Source organism: Megascapheus bottae, chromosome 7 (genome assembly GCF_031878675.1).
Source record: "Megascapheus bottae isolate mThoBot1 chromosome 7, mThoBot2.hap1, whole genome shotgun sequence".
NCBI lineage: Eukaryota > Metazoa > Chordata > Mammalia > Rodentia > Geomyidae > Megascapheus > Megascapheus bottae.
Genome location: NC_143515.1, coordinates 10,834,156 through 10,853,572, shown reverse-complemented (window position 1 = coordinate 10,853,572; position 19,417 = coordinate 10,834,156). Strand labels below are relative to the sequence as shown.

Below are 19,417 nucleotides of genomic sequence, written 5' to 3'. Positions count from 1 at the left end.
CAGCACCAGGGAAGCTATTCTGGGTACAATTCAAATCAGGCAGTGTTTGACAAGATGAATGAACAGGGAGGGAACAACTCAAACACATGAATGCATGCACATATACACATGAACTTCCATAGCAGGAAGACAGCATCTGAAGGGCAGTAAGCAGGCAGCTTCTTTCCCAAGACCCAAAGTATAAACTGGCAAGCAGGTGGAAACCATTATGAGAACAGGAATACTTACAATCCTCAGGCAACACTTCCTTAAACTGTTCAAAGTAGGAATTTAGCCGCACCAAACTCTCCACGTTGATAACTTCTTGTAAAGACGTATCACCAAATCTTTGGGCATTAAGGTGACAACATTAGCTGGCTCATATTACTTCCTTCTAACACACTCGAACAGAGCTAACAAAATGGATACACTCAAATACTTATTGTGAATATCTAAATCCTAGGCCACATTCATGCTCCAGAGCTTGAAATCATCTCTATGGTGTTAGCAACAAGCTTAAATTTCATGGGCAGGAAGCATGTATAAGTTGGATAGATGTACCTAAGAAATTATCAGAACATGACCTGTTATGTGTGGATACGAAGTTTCCACCACAAACTTCTCATGTATTAAAGGAATGGTCACCACTGGTAGTGTTACTAAGTAGTGATTGAATCATGAGGGAACGAACTGAAGCTATGAAAGGTTGGGCTTAATTGGAGGAAGTAGATTCCTGGTGGTTTCCCTGTAAAGAGCAGACCTTCCCAGGCCCTTCTTCTTGCTCTCTTTTTGCTTCCTGTCTACCCTGACTTACCTCATACTCTGCCATGATATTCTGACTCACTCATACATAGGCCCCAAAGTAACGGAGCCAAGTGACCATGGACTGAAACTTCTAACACTGAGAGCTGAAATAAATCCTCTAAGTTGTTTTCTCAGGCATTTTTGTCACAGTGACAGGAAGTGACTAACAGAGTGCCAGACCCAGAACCTGAAAGGTCTGCCTTGTATGGCACAGAAACTCCCATCTACAGCCACTAAGCTCAGAATCCCCATGTCTCCCAGCCTCAGGGGACTTAGAAGAGGGGATGAACTTTACAGAACATGCTTGGGGAATGAAGACACAGCCCTGAACTGGAATCTGGAGTCCTGCTTGTGAATATTCTGACTGTCCCTCTGGAATGACCAAGCCACTTATTGTTTCCTCTGCACTCAGCTGTGTCCTGTGTACACTAGCATTTTGCAAGTGTGTTTATACCAAAAAGGAAAAAGCAGTGGATGCCACTTGCAAGGAAGGCACAAGCTGGTCATTAAAAAATGAAGGCTGTTAAGTCTCAGAACTAGCTCCCGAATCCAGGTGACCATGTCCCTGCTTCATCACCTGCCTTTAAGAGACCTCTCAGGAAGCCCCTAGTGCCCTCCCATGTATCATAGCCCATCTGCCCTGCTGCCCACGATGACTCTGTCTTCAGTCAGCTACTCCCTCAGGAGTTGGTCCTGTCCTCGGGCCTACAGCCTTCACTCTCTGTGCAATCTCTCCACAGTTCAGAAACCCAATGCACTAGATACTGGACCAAGCAAACCAAACCAAGACCCAGCTCTTCCTCACCCTGTTCTCTCCTCCACCCCCACTTTCCTCTACTCAACACAGCTGGCCCTGCCTCAGTCCTTCCCAGAAACTGCTCAACAGCTGCCAGATGCAAGGAAGGTCATTTTATCTCCCAGGACATCTTTAGCTATGGCTCCCATGAAAAGGCCGATCTCCTAAAAGTGAACTTCTCAACTCTACTGTTGGCTTAGTGGACTCTGCTTCCTGGCATGGTGAGCCTGAACCCAGCTCACCATCTGCCCTAAACAAACCCCTTTTCTGCCTCACCCCTGACTGGAGCTTAACAGGGCACTGATTCACCTGACTTGAAGCCTGGAGCCACAGTCCACTCTCTTTACAAATCTTCCCTCTAATACCTACACTATCCTCTACACTATCCAATCCAGGCTGCCTGTAGCCTAATCTGTCTAGCAACTTCATCACATGTCTCTAGCAACTCCTACTGACCCAGAGCCAGCATAATTACCTATTTCACATGTAGACATGACTGTGCCCTGGCCTACTAACAGTTCAATGGAAATGGAAATGTGCTCCAGTGACCACAATACATTTCCAAAGTGCAGGTGAACCCACATCCAGAGACCCAGACACTGAGCACCCCAGCCATGGAGATCCCAGAAGGGCAGCACAGACCTCTCAGCCAGTGTCTGTTGCTCGTTGATGCCCACATTGAAGAGGACCGGCTGCACCCGAAGCAGCATGCCACTCTGGATTTCCCTGGGCAAGGTATCAAAAAGTGGGCCTGGTAGAGGGATCCGCACGTTGAACCCATCACTGAAAGAAAACCAAAGGAGGGTAAACAGAGGTGAGGAGGTGAGACCAAGACACTAGATAGGCAAGCAGGAACCCAAAGCAGAGTTTAGCCTGAGCCCCTGGGTGGTCTCTGGCTTAGTGATGTCCAAACCCCAAGCAAGAATTTTAAACGAGATGAAATTAACACAAGGGGCTATGATCTTCATTTTTTTAACAGGATGAAACAGAATAAAACCAAGAGAAGTAGGCACCTCAAAAGATTAACATAAACACAAACACTTCTCTGACTGGGAAAAATTTAAGTAAATATTTCTACCGGTTTCCTGTGATAACAGGCAGCATGTCAGTTGATGCACTGGAAGTGGCCTGTGTGACTTTGAAGGTCACATTCCTCAAGTCCATGATTCCAAGGCTCATGTCCTCCAGCATCGCCAGCTCCTCTCCTGGATGTAAGAGAAAAAAGGAGGCTGTCAGCAGAGGCCTTCCACTCTTGTGAGGGACAGCAGAGAGAAAAGGGGTAAAGATATAAGACAGAGGACTAAGCCCCATCCTCTGTGACTCACTACTGCGTCAATCAAGTCTGACACTGACATCTCCCCTTCATGCTGGCATTACAAATGCAGCTGGTAGAACCAGGTACTATCCTCCTTGAGCCTTTCATGGTCAAGCTCAGAACTGTGGGGAGGGAGAGGGAAATGCATGGAGCTCAGAAGGTAATGCCAGCCATTTGAGAATGGGAGAAGAAACAATACATACGTTCTCTGTGGCCATAAGGCAAAGGGTATTCAATTGGTATATCCCATAGCTCCAAGATTAATTAGCAAGTACTTTTGAAAAATGGTCCATTGTCACTTTCTTAGAAGGAATAATAGGAAACAAGGCCTAGGAGAAGAGAGGATCTCTCAAGGCCAATTTGGAAATGTCACTAGGTTTTTAAAACATTCCTACTCTTCCACCGAGTAACTCTTAGTAATTATTGGCTGTGGGATGGGTTTGTCTGTACCTTCTGTGTACAGGTGTCACTGCCCAGAAAGTCCAGACACAAGTCCCTAGTTAAAGAACCATCATCTATCCTCAACTAGGAAAATATTTAAGACACAGACGAAGATCAACAGCACCAGAGAGCAAGGAGCGTTTCATCAGTTCTTTGTCACATATTCTAGTGATATTTAGAATCATTTTAATAACTGGGAAGAAAAGTAGAAATCACAAATGAACCTGCGGCTGTGACCCCCCTGGGTCTTTGGTAGCCCGAGTGTGTGCAGCCACTTAAGTCTCACCATAGGTACTTAGGAGGCTTTCAAACTGGGCCAGCAGTCCAATGGTGTAGAGCTGCCGCAGGAAGCCGTCATCATGCAGGCAGTTCCTCAGTTTGATGATGAAGCCACAGATGAGAGCAGTCAGCTGTGGAAGGCACAGGGTGGGGGTATAGTCACCTGCTTCCTAAGCCCTGGCACTTGAATCTGTCTGTTTCACTGCTCAAAGGGATGGCAGCAGCGTGGAGTGCTGGGAGTGCCTGGCTCTGGGGTCACAGTGGGCAGAAGTTATTGAGATGATGTGAAATACTCTGGGCTTGCTTGTGCCTGTCACTCCAAAGGTGAGCTTGGTTTTGATCTAGCTTGTGACCTGACCTGCCTAGGATTATTCCTACGCTAGAATCTTTTAGAAGCCCAGAATCAATTCCCTATAGCAAAAGGTTCTGTTTATTCATAGACCCACATCATTTAAGAATAGGTATGAGAAATCGCACAATCCCTCAGTCCTGAGTGGGAGGTTCCCCATGGAATGAACAGGCCTACCAGCATGAGCAGGAACTGCCCAGCCCTAGCCTACCAACACAGCTGCTCATTACTGTAACTAGCATTTTTTTAACTTATGACATTCATTTCAATACTCATCTCAATGAATGATAACTGATAGTATTAAAACAGATTTTTGCAATAAGCCTCAGGAATTAAATACTTGATGTTTTATAAATGAGAAAGCAGAACACACAGATAGCAACCATCTATGGTATTCCCACTAAATTCCTTCCCAGGGGAAACAAAAGGAACAGCGGAGTCCTTGGCTTCAGCCACCACTTGTCACCGCCAGCCCTTCAGAAGAAACCAACACTTATCAGTGGAGTAGTGTGTGTCCTGTGTTGAAATCTAGCCTCTCTATACATACACTGAAAGGCAAGAGGAAGACAAGACCACTATCTGCATAACAGGAAGAAAAGACTGCTATTCGTGCTTTTCACAAGTGAAGGAGAGGGAAAGGCCTTCTAGAGGCTGGCCCAGGCCAGCTTACGGTTTGGCAGAAGACTACGTCGCGGCGGTACTGCAGGCTCAGGTAAGAGGCTATGGTGGGGGCACTGTCCTGCATGAGCAGGAAGACCATGGCCTTCTTGGCCTTGTCACTCATCATGGACACGCAGTCTGTGAGGGTGGTCAGCAGCGGGTAAAGGGCTTCACTCCATTCACCTGGGCACAAATAAAGGAGTTATGATTAGAAAGGAAGATCTTATGGATCAGGTCTGTGAGTTATTAAGCCATTCATCCCTAACCATTGTCCCATCTTCCTACTCCTTCCCCCTAACATGTCTACATCTTCTGACCCTGTCTGTCCCACCCTCAATCCTGGAACTAGAACAAAATTTGGCCAGTCCTGACTCCAGCCCTGTAGCCTACAGTCTTTCCAGTAACTTCAAGCAGTTTGAAGTTGCTAACTCATGTCTGATCTCTTGAAACCACTGGGGACCACCAGTGCAATACTCAACACTGTTGATTGAAGAAAACAACAAAAACCTTCTTCACATCATGATGATCCTAGAAAGTGATCCTCTTTTCAGAGGCCAACCTTCTTCTAAAGCACCATGGTTCCTCTCCCCAAATAACTATGTTATCTCACTTTTCCTGTCCCTGTCCTTGTCCTTCCAGAGCAAGGGACTATCGCTGCCTCTGTCGGCCTTATATGCCTCTAGTTTAATTCTAGTGTTCCCCACAGTTCTCCTGACCCTCCTATGCTCACATTTTTCATCACCTTTCTATCTTATTTGAGCTCAGTTTTCCTTTAGAAAGATGAGAAACCTGTACCAAAACAATTTTTTAAAATAGAATCTTGAGGGAGAAAACATGGTGAAGGGTATCTTTGGTTTGGGCTCTATTCTTGCTCCTATTTGGAAGGCATTTAAAGAAAACATGCTCTCATCCATTACATTTTTAACAAGTTACTAAGTCCAGAAATAGGCATTTTCATCCTTACTTGGTAAACCTACCACTCCAAACATGGCTAGAAGCAAGGAGTGATGCCTGACAAGCTGAAATGTAAGCCACAGAGTCTCAGACCACTCCTGTACTACTAAAGGGTGAACCCTGTCTTTGATACACAGAATATAAAAAACAATAAGGAGATTTGGCTTGGCTTTCTCAAACCATCAGTAAGCACTTTGTCGGGAAGGAAACCCAAAGAAATACCTGGCATGTGGTAAAGGAGCTATTTGGTTAGTGCCAATTAAGCATAGGTAATGGGTCAAAGGTTAGAAATGACCTATACTGGACATGGAGGTAAAATGAAATGCATGTAAACAAGAGTAGTGGAACAATCAGCAGTGGAAAAAAACGGGCTAAATTTAGAAAGACCACAGCAAAAGATCTTAGAAAATTAAGTTATGGTGACATAAAACTCTGGGAAATTTTGAATCCTACACCCCAAGTAACCTTTGCCCAGTGAGGGACAGGCAAGGCCCAGACCTCCCAGCCACATGGGCCTTCTCGGGAAAACAAGAGAATCGAGCCTTTCTCTAGCCTTGAATTCTCAGAAAATAAGTTTGGGTTTTTCTTTCCTTTGAAGAAGTCTGTTAAATCCAAGACAATAGTGGCAAAGGGAAATTAGGTTTTACTAGCAAAATCATTCAGGGAAGAAAAACAATTTTAGGGAAGAGTAGTCATTAAAACTTTTTGAGGCTGGGATTTTGGCCTGCTGGTAGAGTGTTTGCCTAGTGTGCATAAGTACCCTGGTTCTATTCCTTGGTACCACATACATCCCCCCCCACCCAAAAAAAGACCAGAAGTGGTGCTGTGGCTCAAGTGGTGGAGCTCTAGCCTTGAGGAAAAAGCCCAAGGACAGTGCCCAGGCCCTAAGTTCAAGCCCCAGGACTGGCAAAAAAAAAAAAAACCACTCTTTTTAGTGAAGAACAGTCACTAAACCTTCTCTTTAGTCCTGTTTACTACAGGACTAGAGAAAAATGTTGCCAATTTTACCTGTATTTCTAATCATGACTCATATACAATTAATATGCAAATAGTGATCACTTTAACTGGAAAATGATGAGGTGAACAATCTGATTCCTTCAGTAAGAAAGTCCTGTTATTTAAAACCATCAGCTCAGCTAAGCAATGACCCAAGTCATACAACTGATCTGCTTTTGGGAATCAGCTTACAAATTGATTGCATCATTTAAAATAACTTTAAAGGGTTCTTTCAAATAGTCTACTTTTTTATTAGTAGGGGAGTCAGGGAGATAGGGTGTGTTTGTATGTGTGTATTTTTGCCTAGATTCTGTAAGAGCTTATAAATAAGGCAAAGGACCTAGTCAATAATTTCATATCAACTGTACGAAAGCCACTAGCATTTCTAGAAATGACATAACTGATAAAGCAATACTTCTATGAGCCAAAGACAGTCTGTGTGCTGACAAATCCTTAGGGCACCTGGGGCAGGCTCAAGGGCCCTTCCCTGGTCCTCACTGCTGGATGTGGCAGGCCAGATACCTCTATCATTGAGGCTCAGTGGAGTCAGCTCTGTCTGAAGGCTCCAGCCTTCAGCCTGCTATATAGGTATGCTAAGAGGAACAAGAAGATAGAAATAAAGGAAGGTAAGACCTAGGCCCAGGGTAGGTGTTAGAGAGGAAAGGACCATATTATTTGAGGAGTACATGCACACTCTGGAAAAAAAAATCATAAGCCATATCAAGAAGCTCAATGTGAACTAGATCAGGGGTCAGCATACCTTTACTAATAAAGGCTAGCCAATAAATATTTTAGACTTTGAAGGCAACAGCATCTCTGTTGCACTAACTCAACTCTGGGGTTGGCACACAATATGTGAATGGGTGTGACTGGTTTCCAGGAAAGCCTTTTCATGATCACAGGTATAGCCAGCATTCAGCTCAGAATTGCAGTTTGCCAACTCCTGAGCAAGAACCATAAATGTTAAGCAACATGCAAATATAGCGAATAGATTCTATTTCTAGCACTAATTCCATTCCAACTAAGGCCCATAAGCAATGTCTGATAAAATTTCTGACGCTGCATCCCGACTTAGAAAAAAAGGATATTTCATAATTAGAAATGTTAGAAAAAAAGGATATTTCATAATTAGAAATGTCATAACTTTCAGTGGATACCCATTATCTGATGTGTCTTCAGAGTTCTACTCACAATTTCAAGTGAATATACATCCTATATATTCAATTTACAAATATGTAATTCTCTAATCCACTTCAGGAAGTCAATACACTCATAAATATTAATCACGTGAAAAGGTCTTAGGATATAAAAATCAAAACAAAAAAACATGTGATAGCTTACTTCAAGTCACAATTCCCTCATCCCCACTGGTCCCTCATCAAACCTCACAATAAAACTTCCCAGGTAGGGAAATCTAAAGAAAACTTTGATTCCTGAGCTATGGACACTACCTGAACACTGAGAACAGACCAGCAGGAGCCTTGAATGGAAACCACATACCTGGGCTGGACTCTTCAGGAGGGGGACTGGTATCTGCACAGAAATGGAGGGCAACAGGGATGATTAAGGAGCAGCAGACAATTCAAACATGAGCAACTCAATCTCAGAGCTGCTGCAGCAGCAGGCTGTAAGGTGGCTAAAACACACAGAGAAGAGGTCTGGGGCCCGACCGCCTCTTCTCCAGAAGTTTCACAAAGGCATTCCAGCTGCTGTGAGTAGCTGAGCTCTGTCAACAGTGAACAGTGCAGATTCACCAGTGTCAACATTTATGGTGCTAATGTTTCCACATAAAATGGTCTTCAGGATGAGTGATTCAACATATACAATATGATGCATGCTACATCATTGATGTTGTAGTAATGGATCCCATGTTAGCTCACAACATCAAATGAGAGAGACTAACTAGCTCACTGAGCATGGCCCACGTGAGAGCCCACGAGCCCTGACTCACTGGGAAGCCTGGGCTCAAGACTACTGAGATCCGAAATGTTAAGATCCAGTAATACAACAAATATGCCAGAAAGAACACCAGTCTCCATCTTTAAGATTTAAGCTAAATGTAAAATAGTAGGTTTGGAGGGAAGTCTCCAATTAAGATAGATCTTCCAAGAACTCCAATTTTTATTCTATTTTCTTTACTGAGTCATAACTGACATACATATAGTCTTCCTTAAAAAATCTAAAATTCCCAGTGAATTGGGTATGCTATCTGAGAGAAAATGTTTGAGAAGGAGTCACAGAAGCAAGAGCTGGTTCACATTCTTTGAACTTGTTAGTTCAAAGAGTTTCTTTAGGTGATTGAAACAAAGCCATTTCATATTCTTAAAACCAACCAGAACCAGCTTTAAGAGGACTTCTCCATATTGTCAAGTCCAGGTCCTTCTTCTCTAACCTTTGGATATGGCTTCTTAAGCTAGCATAGGGGATAAATAATATAAAGGTCTCTCTCTGTGAGTTGGCAATTTCTGCCTCTTGTTGGAACTTATATACCCAAAGAGGATCTAGGCAACAAAGGTGACAGCCCCACAGATAAGTAACTCTAAAAGCTCTATCTGCTAACTAGAATTACCCTAGACCTTAAAAATGCATCGATTTTTGCCTCCTTCTCACCCCTCCAAGTCTGTGAACAAGAGAGGAATGTCTAGCAGCCTGTTTTATGAGCTTCTGTGGTAATTCTGAATAGCTAGGTTGGGAGCATACCTGTGGGAATTTGACCAAGATTCAAACTCAACTTTCTAAACTCATAACCAAAGAGGAGAAACAGGTCTCCTCTGGTACTCCCAGACCAGTGATGTCTAACTTGTTTTAGATAATGAAGTCCCTTGATATTTGATGGTTACTGTGAACTTTGCCTTCAAGTGCTTGTAGAATTCAGCATATAATCTTAGGGATCCATGAACTAGGGTACAACCATAGAAACCAAGGTTAAGCCTCATCCTTTCTGATCCTTGTGATTTGATTACACTGCAGTCTAAAGAACTTCCTGATTCTTTAAGATCTGAAAATTGAGAATGCTCTCTTTAGGGACTGGCCAGCAGAGTGAGGCTCTCTCAGGTACATGCTTTATGTTCCTGTCATCACACAGAGCTAATGCTGATGACACGCACAATTACAAGTCAAATGAAAATAACACAGATACTCATTTAAGTAACTTTAAAATGTGTGTGAAAATGTTTAAGTTACAGACACCTAGCACATCTAACTAAACCAATTAGCTGCTAAATATAAAAAAACAAATAAATTACTCTTGATATCTGCAGAAAAAAACAAAGTTACAAACAAGCTATGTATGTGTATATCATCTTTCTCTCTTCTAATGAACTTTCAGAAAAACAGCAAAAACAGACACAATTTATGTTTAAAAAAATCAAAAAAGAACACAATAGGTTTGGGAAAATTCAAGCTATAATCCCTGGTAGATGCAGAAGTAGATGATATGGATACTGCTGAAATAGAGGCTCAGGTGGAACAGACTGCAGGCAAAATAATGAAGATTAAGGGCATCGCCTACACAGAAGAAGGATTTATCAAAAGGCTCTGACAATGTACCACAATTCTGTCTTGAATGGAAGACTGAGAATTTGAAAGCCCACATCTTTTGAAGTCTAATCCTTGGTACATCTTGGTTTTATTTAATATGCCTCCAACAAGAGCAAACAAGAGGCAGATTAGTCTGCAGTCAGAACTCAACTTACTGGCCTCAAATCCTTTCCAACTGTCACAGGAAAAAGTGCGAGGGGCATCTGTGAGGAAGGGATGCAGGATTTGCTTACTTAGAAAGCACACAGCCTGTTTTAAGTGTATTCACAGAATAGATGTGTCCCAGGTCTCTGTAGACAAAAGACTGTTTGTTGTCTCATAACAATACTCAAAAGTCCCCTTAAAAGGTGGTACCAAAACAGATGAACCCAATTCAACCTCCAGAGGCCAGGAAGGAAGATTCACCATCTTCCTGAGTTACAAGTTATGAGATAACTTGTCTCTAGTAGATAAGGGCATGCTGCGCCAGTGATAAGCAGCCTTTGGGCAAGTCTGTAGAGCACGCTAACATCTTCATCGAGCAGTGTCCCTGTAAAACCCACACTTCCCTCAACTACCAGTTCTTAAAGCAATAAACACTGCAACGGAGAGGCATCTGCATCCAGCTTCCTTCAGGTTCTCAGGTTGGTTTACAATCCTGGAAAGCCCAAGAACCTGCTGGCCCTTATGACTGTGATAGTGTCACCCAGAAGGGCCTGAGAAGGAAAGGCAGATTCACATGTAGTGTCTTGTTGCAAGGAGAGACAACAGGAACCCTCTACTTGCTTGCTGCTGCATGGATTAATCCACACTCACACTGCCTAACCCAATATCCTCCCTGCAGTCTGCCTAGGAAAGGGATGTACAGAATCAGAAACAAAGACAAACAAGTGATGCAGCTCGAGGTGAAGAGAGCCTGAGACGCATGAATGCATACGCACGTGTGCTTGGGTGAGGATGGCATGCAGCAATGGACATGGAAGAGGGGCATGGCGAGGAGGGGGTGTCGCAGAAGGGGTCCTCTGGTCTGATCCAGTAGGCATGGCTGTTCCGGTTACCTTTCTTGCTGGTGCAGCTGCCTGCACAGGGAAAGACATCCTCACAGCCCTCGCCATGCAGGCGCTCCTTCTGCAGCAGCTTGTCCACTCGCTGGATGATGCACTCTAGGCTCTTGTCCACGTTTAACCACACTTTCTCCTTCCAAACAAAGACAGCCCACTTGACTCAGTGACTCCAAAGGAAAAAACAACACAGACCGAATCCCTCTGTGATCCCACACCTCAGGTCATCATGTTCATTAAAATATCACAAGATAAGAAATATCAAGATGATTCTTAATTTCCCATTGAAGTTGCATTTGCTCTTCAAAGACAAGTTTATGTCACTGATCTGGAAGTTTGAGATTGTTTATAATTGTATAGAAGACATGCAGCCTTTTAGTACCACCAGGAATGTCACAGGACATTACACGCCCCCTCTATTCACACACACACACACACACACACACACACACACACACACACACACACACGAAGATTAAGATCTCCTTCCCAAGGAATGAAATGGAAACAGCTATTTGGGGAAGATGGAGAAGCTGGGAGGAGGAGAGGGAAGGTGGAAGTAATTTTCAGAAACTCTACCAGATAGGTGCCATAGCTGAAGGACCACTCTGCTGCTGATTAGTACTGGATTACTTCAGAGTGTCTCTAAACTCTAGTCCCAACAAGTGACAAGTTGTATACTGTGGTCTTTCTCTTGAGAGACCCAGATTCTGCCCTAAAGGCCATCTTTGGGAGGATCAGTCATGTGACACAATGCCAAGGTAGTTCTAGCACCTAAGCTTCCACATCAAACAGTCCTGAAAAGGCAAAGGGCCACAGAGCACCAAGGAAATAAGAGAAGTACAGCTAACAGGAGCCACAAAAGGACACAGCTGTTAGGGAGAACAAGGAAGGCCTTTAACACATTCAGAGAGTAAAAAAGAAAACCCTCCTCCACATCTCCCACCATGTGTCAGACAGCCCAAAAAAACATCTGGGAAGGAGGCCTAGAACTTTCTCACAATGGAGTCAATCCTTTCTGTACTATAGAAGGGAAGAACTGGTAAGTGGATTTGTAGTTTGTAGTTTGTAAACCAAAGTCATCAGCAGGATAATAGGCCATGGGCAACGAACTCACCCACTCCTCCTCATGCCAGTCCACTTGCAGGGAAGATCGGCTGTTCCTCCCAGTCCACCTGGCCATGAGGGTGTCCTGGTCATTCCGAAGCATCACCTGTTCCTCCTCGGTTGAGGTGGGGGAGGCCTTGGAGGCAATGTAGTCAGGTCGTGCAGCATTCAGTCCATGGATGGAGCTGGCCAGCAGCTTGCAGTCGCAAACTGTGACCAGCTGCCGGGTCTGTAGATGTACAAAACCAGAACTGGAATTCTGATCCCGAACAAAGGCTACCCAGGTTTGGATGCGAGGAAGCCCAGCACTCCCCACTTCTACCCTGCTCTATGATGACAAGCAACTAGAGAGTTGCAGCCCCTCAGGATGTCTGAGTTTTCCATAAGAAATTCTCCCTAAACTAGAAAACACACAGAGGATGAGAGGAGACTGAATAATCTTCTCCAACATTCTTTGTCCACTACCTGCCTTTGACCCAACTCACTAGAAGAGGCCTGAAGAGAGTCAATGTTCCAGACTTAACCAGCTCAGAGCTGTTTCTAGCCTTGAAGGAACAAGGTCTCAGGGACCAGGGATTATTTTGGTTCAACTGTTGGAGCTTTTTCTTTTTGTACCTAAGCATTTAATACCTAAATTCTTTGGCTCTGAACAGCTAGACTCCTGGAACTTCTGGTTTAGGAGAATTCTGTATGCAACAGGAGTTCTTTGATTCATAATTTTATTGGTGACATTTTATCTTTTCCCTGTGATTTAATTTCTCAATCCTTTTGCTGTGTGAACACATAAGAAAGATAGAACACATTCTGATTAGGAACAGGAGCATACTTGCAGCAGAGCAAGTGTGGGTAAGGAAGTGTGACCAGAATGGTGTGTGTTTTGAGACCGCGTGATGTGAACAAAGGTATCACCCACCAAAATGGTGTAATAAAAACATGGCCTTACATATTCATTCTCTCAATGTGGACCAACATTTACAATTTCTTTTTCTGGTCGGTTGTGGAGCTTGAACTCTGGGCCTGGGTGCTGTCCCTGAGCTCTTCAGTCCAAGGCTATTTATTGCTCTACCACTTGAACCACAGTGCCACTTCTGATTTTCTGGTGGTTGACTGGAGATAAAAGCCTCACAAACTCTGGTGCCCCAAATGGCTTTGAAACGCAATCCTCAGATATCAACCTCCTGTTTACAATTATTTTTATTTTTATTATTTTTTTTGTAGGTCGTGAGGTTTGAACTCTGTGCCTGAGCACTGTCCCTGAGCTCTTCAGCTCAAGGCTATCACTCTACCTCTTGAGCCACAGTGCCATTTCCAGGTTTTTTCTGGTGGTTAATTGGAGATGACAGTTTCACACACTTTAGTGCCTGGGCTTTGAACCACGATCCTCAGATCTCAGTCTCCTGAGTAGATAGGATTATAGGTGTGAGCTACTGGTGCCCAGCTACAATTACTTTTAAACAAGATCAAATTATGGTTAAAAAAAGATTTGGCTTACTTAATGAATATAAAGGTATGCCAATTAAGATAGATAGACAGATATGCCACCAAGATTATATTGTAGTTTTCTTGTGTGTAGTATAGCTCAGTTTCTCTTTAAAGTTCATGTACAAAATAAATTATTGAAATTGGTTAGGCCATCACTAAATTATAGGCTGCATCAAATCGAACAAAATGAGCCAGAGCCCACAGACCTTAGAGTCACTAGCCATGTGTCCATCCAGCCCTGACCCTAGGCAAATCATAAAACCTTCCTGGGCCTTTGTAAAACAAACCTTCAAAGTCATCTAGGCTCACTTAGGTTGCCCTGGTGTACCAAGAGGGTTATAGAAACCCAAGGGAATGCCACACCCCACAAGTAGCAAGGAAGCTCTTCCTACCTTATCTGCTAAGATGGCAAGTGTCCTTTCAAGGCCAGTGGCAGACCTGTCCTTGGCTGCCCTTGAAAGCCGCTCTGCATAGTAACTAACTTGCGTTTTCAGGGTGTTGATCTGAGCGATAATCTCCTTGGCTCTGACGATGTCTTGTGGTATATAGATGATAGACTGGCAGCTAGATGATGTACTAAAAAGGATAAGAATAGATTCTAAGGAGTTCTCTCAAATTTGATGAAGTTAATAGCAGCATCTCAATCCCAGTTCACAGCTAGCCTTAAAATAAAGTGTTCTTCTACCAGGAAAGGGATGTTTCCCAGAGTAAACATGGACAAAAAAAAAAATCTTAGGAGAAAAAGCTTTTAAAAAGATTTTTTTTGTTTTTTGTTTGAAAATAAGCTCTCACTTGCCTTGAACTAAAAATAAATAAATAAATAAATAATAAATCCTCCTGCTTCTACCTCCCAAGTGCTAGCTAGCATTACAGGTGTTCACCACCATGCCCAACCCTTTCATCTAGACAGTACAAGCAGGAACTACTACAACAAGACTAAGCCTTTTATCTGCATTGTGTATGGGTCTATGTACATAGAAAACTTACATATACTTATGTGTACACAAATGTGTGTGCATTTACAGACACTGGAATGTCACACCCAGTAATTACCCAAATGCTTACCACCTTTACCTAAGAACTTCATCTATCCACTATAAGTAGTTCTTAAGTTGAGAGTATCACATGACAGTTATATATTTGACTTTTTGTGGGGGGACACTCAGTTAAAACAATACAATGGCTCAAACCCTGCTTTTTTTGCTTGGCCAAAAAGGACTTCAAACTTTCTGTGAGCAGATTCAGTGTTTTTCTCTCATGTGTCTGCTGGCCCTAGTGAGTCCCCAGAAACTGGACTTCCTTTACTCTGAAAAATAGCATGCCATCAGAAGAAAAAGTGAAGAATGTGCCAAGCAGAGGCTAGGCACCAAGACCTTGATGCCTTTGAAACTCTGGTTCTTCCTCCTCCCTAGGGATTCGGTGTCCACTGACTACCCAGTCACTTCACAGCACAATCAGGAGCTGGGATCAGCTACCACACTCCATGGCCGCATGGGGCTGAATCAGCATGTGTAGTTCTCCTAGGTGGCAATGCCAAGTTGCATTTCTTTTAGCTCACATCTCAATCAATCTGACATTGAAAGTTTATTTTTCAGACCATCTGAAGCCAACTAAACTGAAAAGTACAAGTTGCCAAGGCAGAGATTTTCTAAAATTTGAGGTTGTGAGATATGCATAGAATGGCGCCCCTTCCCTCCTGGGGACAGGGACCTTGATTTGTCCCTGCTGCTCTTGAGGTCTGGGTATGAGGGAGAAGGTGGAGTACAGAGGACAGCCCCCTCCGACCCCTTCCTCCACTCGCTGAAGGTGAAGGTCACCTGGGCCTTTTCCAAGGAAGGCCAGAAGTGGATCATGAAGAAACTGCTGCTGTCTCTTCTTCGCTGGACTACAGATCAAACATGCAAACACCATAAACCAAAGCACCCCAGAAACACTACCACAACAAGCCCACACACCACAGTGAAAAATGATGGATGTGCCAGAAGCCCATGCAGCAACGGCAACTGAGCCTGTGCACACAAGTCATTCCACAGCACCATGTACACACAGCTACCTTCCATCTGCAATCACTCTTCCAAATGAATAGCTGCCATATATCACAATTCAGTCTTGAAAATTATGTCTCAAAGTAGAATTTTATCCTACTGTGCTCGGGCTCTCAATATTTAGAGTCCATGTGGAGAATGTGCTGTACATACATCTACTTTTGTGTATGTAGTTGTACATACTTCAACAGGTCCATACCCACGTCAAGGCATACCCCTGTGCTCCTATAAAGTCATTTCCAAATAATGGTACCTGGGCCTGATCTTGAAAGCATGTAGTAAGGGTGAGAAAGGGTAAATTACAAAGAGCTGCTGTGCAAGGATGACAGGAATCTACAAGTACATGTGCTCAATACCTAGTTTCAGAAACAGGCAGCCACATGCAGACAGTGGGATTGGGCTGCAGAGGATTTACAGCTTGGCACCACAGGACTGCGTAGAAAGGCTTCACTTCAGGAAAGGGGCCTCTCAGTCCCACTATCCAAGCTAAGAAGCTATGCTTGGGGCAGCCCCAGGAGACAGTGAGGGGCTTGGGAGGGTTTGTATTAGGCCTCCACAAGGCCTATTAACTCAGACTTACTCTGAATGGATCGAGGGGCTAAATTTCAGGTACATGTAAATGTAAGGGTAAAGAAGTTGGGATGTAGGCCAGAACTGGCTGCCAGTGGATGAGCAACAGTCTAGAAACTTCTGTGGAGACGACACCCCATGGAGCAGGGTCTCACACAGGGTCATAATCGCTTTTAGCCTGGGACTTGGTCCTCAAGGCAGAAATTTCTGTCTCAGACAGAAATGTCCTCCATCCCCGACCTGTCTCAGGAATATCTTCTATATGAAAAAGAGAATGGAGGGGTACCCAGCTGGACTATGAAATGTCTAGTTTCCTCAGCTGAGAGGAAACTTGGAGAGCTTTCCAGGTAAGATTCATTTAAAATATTGAGGCTGGACTTCCCAAGGAGCACCTATGCCTTTGACTCTGTTTCCCATTCCTCACTGCCACATCCTTCAGATCCAACCCCTTGGAACTCGACTCATCCCTGCTACTGGAAAAGCAGAGCTTTCCACAGGACCCCAGTTTAAAAAAAAAAAAAAAGATGGGGGGGGAGCAACTATGCATCTCCTCACTGAGGTAGAAGCAGGAGGATGTGCTACCAGATGTGCTACCTTCTCTCAAGGGAAAGTTTGAGAGGCCTTACCCTGGCTATACTGGGGTTCTAAGGACCTCCTACCAGCAGATGAACCCAGCAGAGTCCTGGCACCTTAGGCAGTGCCCAGCCACAGCACTGGAGCCTCATGAGTCACTCAAACATGGAAGCATTTCCCAAGAGCTACTGAAATCTCTGAAAGGCTATCACTAAGCCCCTGTTCTGGACCTGGAGATAGGGAAGGGAATACTATGTCCAGACATGGTGGCCTCTAGTTGTCATCTAATTCTAAAAAATGGCATGAAAACATAAGCTGACTGCATCAGTACAGAGGTGAGGATGAAGGGAAAGCTGAGAATCCTCAAGATCCTTGTGGAAGAAAACAGAAAGGGGTTTCTAATACCACTCCAGTAGGCTGATGTGACTTTCTAGCACCCGGGCCCTTCACTGGGCTAGGCTAGTTTACATTCTGGAAGAAACAGAAATGGGTCCTATTTTAAAGACAGCACAAAAATAAAACTTCTGCTAGGTTTAGAAGACAAGCAGTAGACTGTGGAGTGGCTATTCATTATCAAAGAACATTGCAGTTGGAATGGAAAGCTCAGGAACTCAGCACCAAGGGATAAAGCAACAGCTTGGCAAGGTAGGGGACAGCAAAGGCTTTCTCTGCATGAGAGCAAGAACCCACAGACACTCTCTCCACAGACAGAAAACTCACCAACACTCCTCAAAACTGCTATAAAAAAAGAACCAAAATGAAATATTAGGAATTTGTTAGCAAATACCAAACACAAAACAAAAAATTAAAAGCCAAGTTATTTTGTCAAGATGCTTTAAATTATTTGAGGCCATGACTATAAGGACAACTAAACTTAAGAGTCCAATGTACTTATTTACTCAAACAACTTCCTGGCCTGTGCTTAAGCCACAGACAGCATCCTTCTGAGGGCAAGAAACACCTGCCCTTCAAGGAAAGCTCAAATGATGAGAACCCTGTTTGTAAGGGCTAATAGGAAGTAAAACAGTTACATTGCATATTGGAAAAACACTACGGTAGAGATAAGCAATTCTTGTGCTAACATAGAGTAATAGCGTCAACACCGATATTCCTGGGGACAGGGACAAACAGGAGGCCCCTCTTGGCCACATGGAATGAATAAGCTTTCTCCTTCAGGGCAACCACACCATCTCAGATCTCACACTCTGTCTCCACACAGCAACAAGCAAAGGTACAGATACACACTTTCTGGCTGACTATACAGAGATGGGGTAGGCACAACATAGAAAGTTTCATCTTCTTCCTATTCTCGAGAGGAAGACTGACCAAGTTTGATCACCTGGTCTGTCTGCTTGGTGGGGGATTAATCAATGTCAAGTAGGCTTCCTAGAGGCATCCCAGAAAATGATGAGATTCCACTACTCACACCAGGCCTTCCTCACTTCTCCCATCCCCTGGGCTCACTCAGTTCTGAGCTAGCCTGGGATCACCTAGGCACATGTTTGAATAGTCAATGCTCAGAATGTACTCCCCTATGCTCCCTGCTCAGGCATCGAACCTTGCTCATACAAGGGATGCTGCTTTCTCTCATACCCCCACCTCCATGGCCCTCTTGACCACCGATCAGCCACAAATCTAGCCTTTTCCTCTGTGCTGCAGCTTATGGTCAATTTTCTCAAGCAGTGTCCTGACTCCTGGTTATGGCAGCAGAACTAGGCAATGACCTATTGTCATTCCTTTACCCATCTTTCAGGATTCTCTGGTGCCCCTGAGCTCTCTTAAAGCATTCCATTTTCAGTTGGTAAATCAGAACCTTTCAAGATTATATTCTGCAGAGGTATATCCACTGATAGTTTAAATTGTCCTTTCTCACCTCTAAAACCTCTCTGCAACTCTATCTGCATCTCTTTCTCCCTTCTGGGATAAGCTGTCTGGTCCTGCTTCTACATCTTCACAACTCACCTCACCAGTGCTCTTCCACCTTACCTTTACTCATGTTCATCTTCCCTAACAGCCTATGCACATATTATTCTGAGAACTCCATGATGCTTCCTCTAATTCAATGATTTGTCCAAGGTCCTCACAGGATCATCTGTACTCATAATACATACCCACTTCTTATCTGTACCTCTTGATCTATTTACATTGCGGCATGTGACATTCTCGAAGATCAGCAGAGAATGCCTTTTGCAGGTCCAATACAACAGCTGAGATTTGTGGCACTCCCCAACAAAGACGTGGTCAATACCCTGATCCATATTCCCAGTACCCGCTTTGGCTAGTTTCAGGCACTGCTTACCCACATATGCTGATACCCATATATACTGATAAGACTTCTACTAGATAGGAACCTGAGCTCCCTAGAGTCGTGCCTAGATCCTGTTAGCCTGTATCCCTAATGGCTTTTCTCTCATTGCATGTACTTATCTATTGTGTCCCTCATCTGACACGTCCTTCCCCACTCTGCCAACCTGGAAATTTTCTACT

General features: G+C 43.9%; 1 protein-coding gene across 12 annotated transcripts in view; it reads right to left on the bottom strand.

The window, feature by feature from the left end:
* The window catches only part of Inpp4a (inositol polyphosphate-4-phosphatase type I A), a 124,168-nt gene that overhangs the window by 17,834 nt on the left and 86,917 nt on the right, over positions 1–19,417 (bottom strand). For 5 of the 12 annotated variants that reach the window (XM_090336467.1, XM_090336466.1, XM_090336471.1 and 2 more), the window contains exons 14-23: positions 17,651–17,668; positions 14,135–14,318; positions 12,271–12,489; positions 11,034–11,289; positions 8,074–8,106; positions 4,634–4,806; positions 3,622–3,745; positions 2,658–2,784; positions 2,222–2,362; positions 229–326 (exon numbers count right to left, since the gene is read on the bottom strand). In XM_090336467.1, the coding sequence (XP_090192593.1) occupies positions 229–326; positions 2,222–2,362; positions 2,658–2,784; positions 3,622–3,745; positions 4,634–4,806; positions 8,074–8,106; positions 11,034–11,289; positions 12,271–12,489; positions 14,135–14,318; positions 17,651–17,668 (1,373 nt within the window). The remainder of the gene's footprint in view (positions 1–228; positions 327–2,221; positions 2,363–2,657; positions 2,785–3,621; positions 3,746–4,633; positions 4,807–8,073; positions 8,107–11,033; positions 11,290–12,270; positions 12,490–14,134; positions 14,319–17,650; positions 17,669–19,417) is intronic. The other 7 variants (XM_090336473.1, XM_090336476.1, XM_090336470.1 and 4 more) reach the window with 5 other exon arrangements.